At 50.6% G+C, this 1976-nt stretch overlaps 1 protein-coding gene across 2 annotated transcripts in view; it reads right to left on the bottom strand.

The window, feature by feature from the left end:
- The window catches only part of VWF (von Willebrand factor), a 198345-nt gene that overhangs the window by 95632 nt on the left and 100737 nt on the right, over window positions 1–1976 (bottom strand). For both annotated transcript variants that reach the window (XM_011982933.1, XM_011982932.1), the window contains exons 23-24: window positions 891–1031; window positions 564–677 (exon numbers count right to left, since the gene is read on the bottom strand). In XM_011982933.1, coding sequence (XP_011838323.1) covers window positions 564–677; window positions 891–1031 — 255 coding nt within the window. The remainder of the gene's footprint in view (window positions 1–563; window positions 678–890; window positions 1032–1976) is intronic.

A 1976-nucleotide genomic window follows, 5' to 3' on the forward strand; every position in this document is an offset into this window, starting at 1 on the left:
AAAAAAAAAAAAAAAAAAAAAAAAGGAGAGACAACTGCACTTAACCTTGGGGAAATCCTCCTTGTCATTGGAGAGAAAGACGCAAAAATAAGTCATAATATGAGGACTCAAAATCACCAAAATTAAGACCAGAAAAGAATTTCTGTGAGACAAGAAATGGGCCCCAAGAGCTTTTGGGGAGTGGGACAGGAAGGTCTTTTGGTCTGGACAAATGCAGCAGTAACAGGAAAAGGAAATCTCTGGCTCCAGTGTTGAAAACAAGATACTTCAATATGAGAACGAATCCTAAGACTGGGGCCGAAAGAGAAGCACCGGCACATGCCAAGGGGAGTTACTTCTCAAGCAGAAGGAAATGTTTCGCCAGGCATTGCTTCCTCTAGAAACTGTTGATTTTACCTTTTGTTTCCCAGATTGAAAGCCAAGAAAAAAACTGAAGTGGTGTCTTGGTGCAGATAATGTCAAGACACCAGGGTAGTGTCCATGTTAGAAGGTCACGCTCAGTGTCGATGCCACCGGGCCAAGCCTTGGGGCCATCTGCTTCCCACTACCCTCAAGGTCCTCACCAGCTTGTTGCAGTCCCGGAAGACGTCACCGGTAAGGATTCTACAGGAGGAATCCACCATCGTCTGCTTCATGAGGTTGTTATGGCAGGTGGCAGGGGATGAGTCCAGAGGCACCTGGGAACCAGGCAAGAGACAGGCCAGCCATCAACTGGTGAGACTGGGGTTACTGAGCCCAGAAGGAGCCAAGAGACCCTCCCTCCTCACCCTGAAGCCACCTGAAGGTCATACCACCCACAAGCCTCTTCCAGCCCCCATGAGAATGGGAACAGGAGGACATTCCAGGAAGCAGGCTCTTGGGCTCTGTCCACACAAGAGACCCAGACGTACTTTTCTGGTGTCAGCACACTGCGAGCTCACTTTCCAGGAGTTCCCAAAGTCCGCGGGGTCTTCCTCCACTTGAAGGTTGCTGCTGGTGAGGTCATTGTTCTGGATGCCATCAAAATTCCCACACAGGCCACACACTTTCTCCTTGAGAGACAAATTGAGGGGATGAGCACCATGAAAGCCCAGGGGCATACTCCCCGCCTCGGGGGAAAGGGGAACGTTCCTGGCGGCAATGGAGGCAGAGGGCATTCAAAGAAGAGGAGGAGCAGGACAGAGACTCAGAGGAGGCCCGAGGTGGGCACCAAAGACTTGCCATTGCCAAGACCTATTCCCGAGATTCCTTGCTGGTCCCATTTTATTTAAAGCTACGGAAACAGACGCAACATGCCCAGGTCACATAGTCAGCCAAGGGCAGAGGTGGGAATCAGGCATCCTTGGCCCCGAGATCACTGGTGGGAACTGTCACTGTCCCCGACAAGCATAGAAGCAGAGAGAGGAGCCAGTTCCACTTCTCCACCAATGGAGGTATAGGGGTCTGAGGACGGAACGTTACAGAACTGCCTGCCTCTGGGCAGGTGAGTCCCCTTGCCTGGAGAACTGCAGCCTGTTCAGACCAGGCTGGGCAGAATTCTTCTCTATGACAAACGTAATCAGGAAGGTGTGTCTCACCTCTCTCCATGTTCACCCATCATGGAGTGCAACATGCAACGAGTTCTGAAAAAGCAGTTACTAATGAGTGAGAAACAAACAAACACTATGGAAAGAGGACGGAAAAGTTCTAGTGTTCTGTAGCACCACAGGGTGACTATAATTCTCAACAATTTATTGTATATTTATTGTATATTTTTATTTTCTTGAGACAGAGTCTCGCTCTGTTGCCCAGGCTGGAGTACAATGGCGCAATCTCGGCTCACTGGAAGCTCCGCCTCCTGGGTTCACGCCATTCTCCTGCCTCAGCCTCCCGAGTAGCTGGGACCACAGGCGCCCGCCACTGCGCCTGGCTAATTTTTTGTATTTTTAGTAGAGACGGGGTTTCATCGTGTTAGCCAGGATGGTCTTGAGCTCCTGACCTCGTGATCCACCCACCTC

Source organism: Mandrillus leucophaeus, unplaced genomic scaffold, assembly GCF_000951045.1.
Source record: "Mandrillus leucophaeus isolate KB7577 unplaced genomic scaffold, Mleu.le_1.0 Scaffold245, whole genome shotgun sequence".
Taxonomy (NCBI): domain Eukaryota; kingdom Metazoa; phylum Chordata; class Mammalia; order Primates; family Cercopithecidae; genus Mandrillus; species Mandrillus leucophaeus.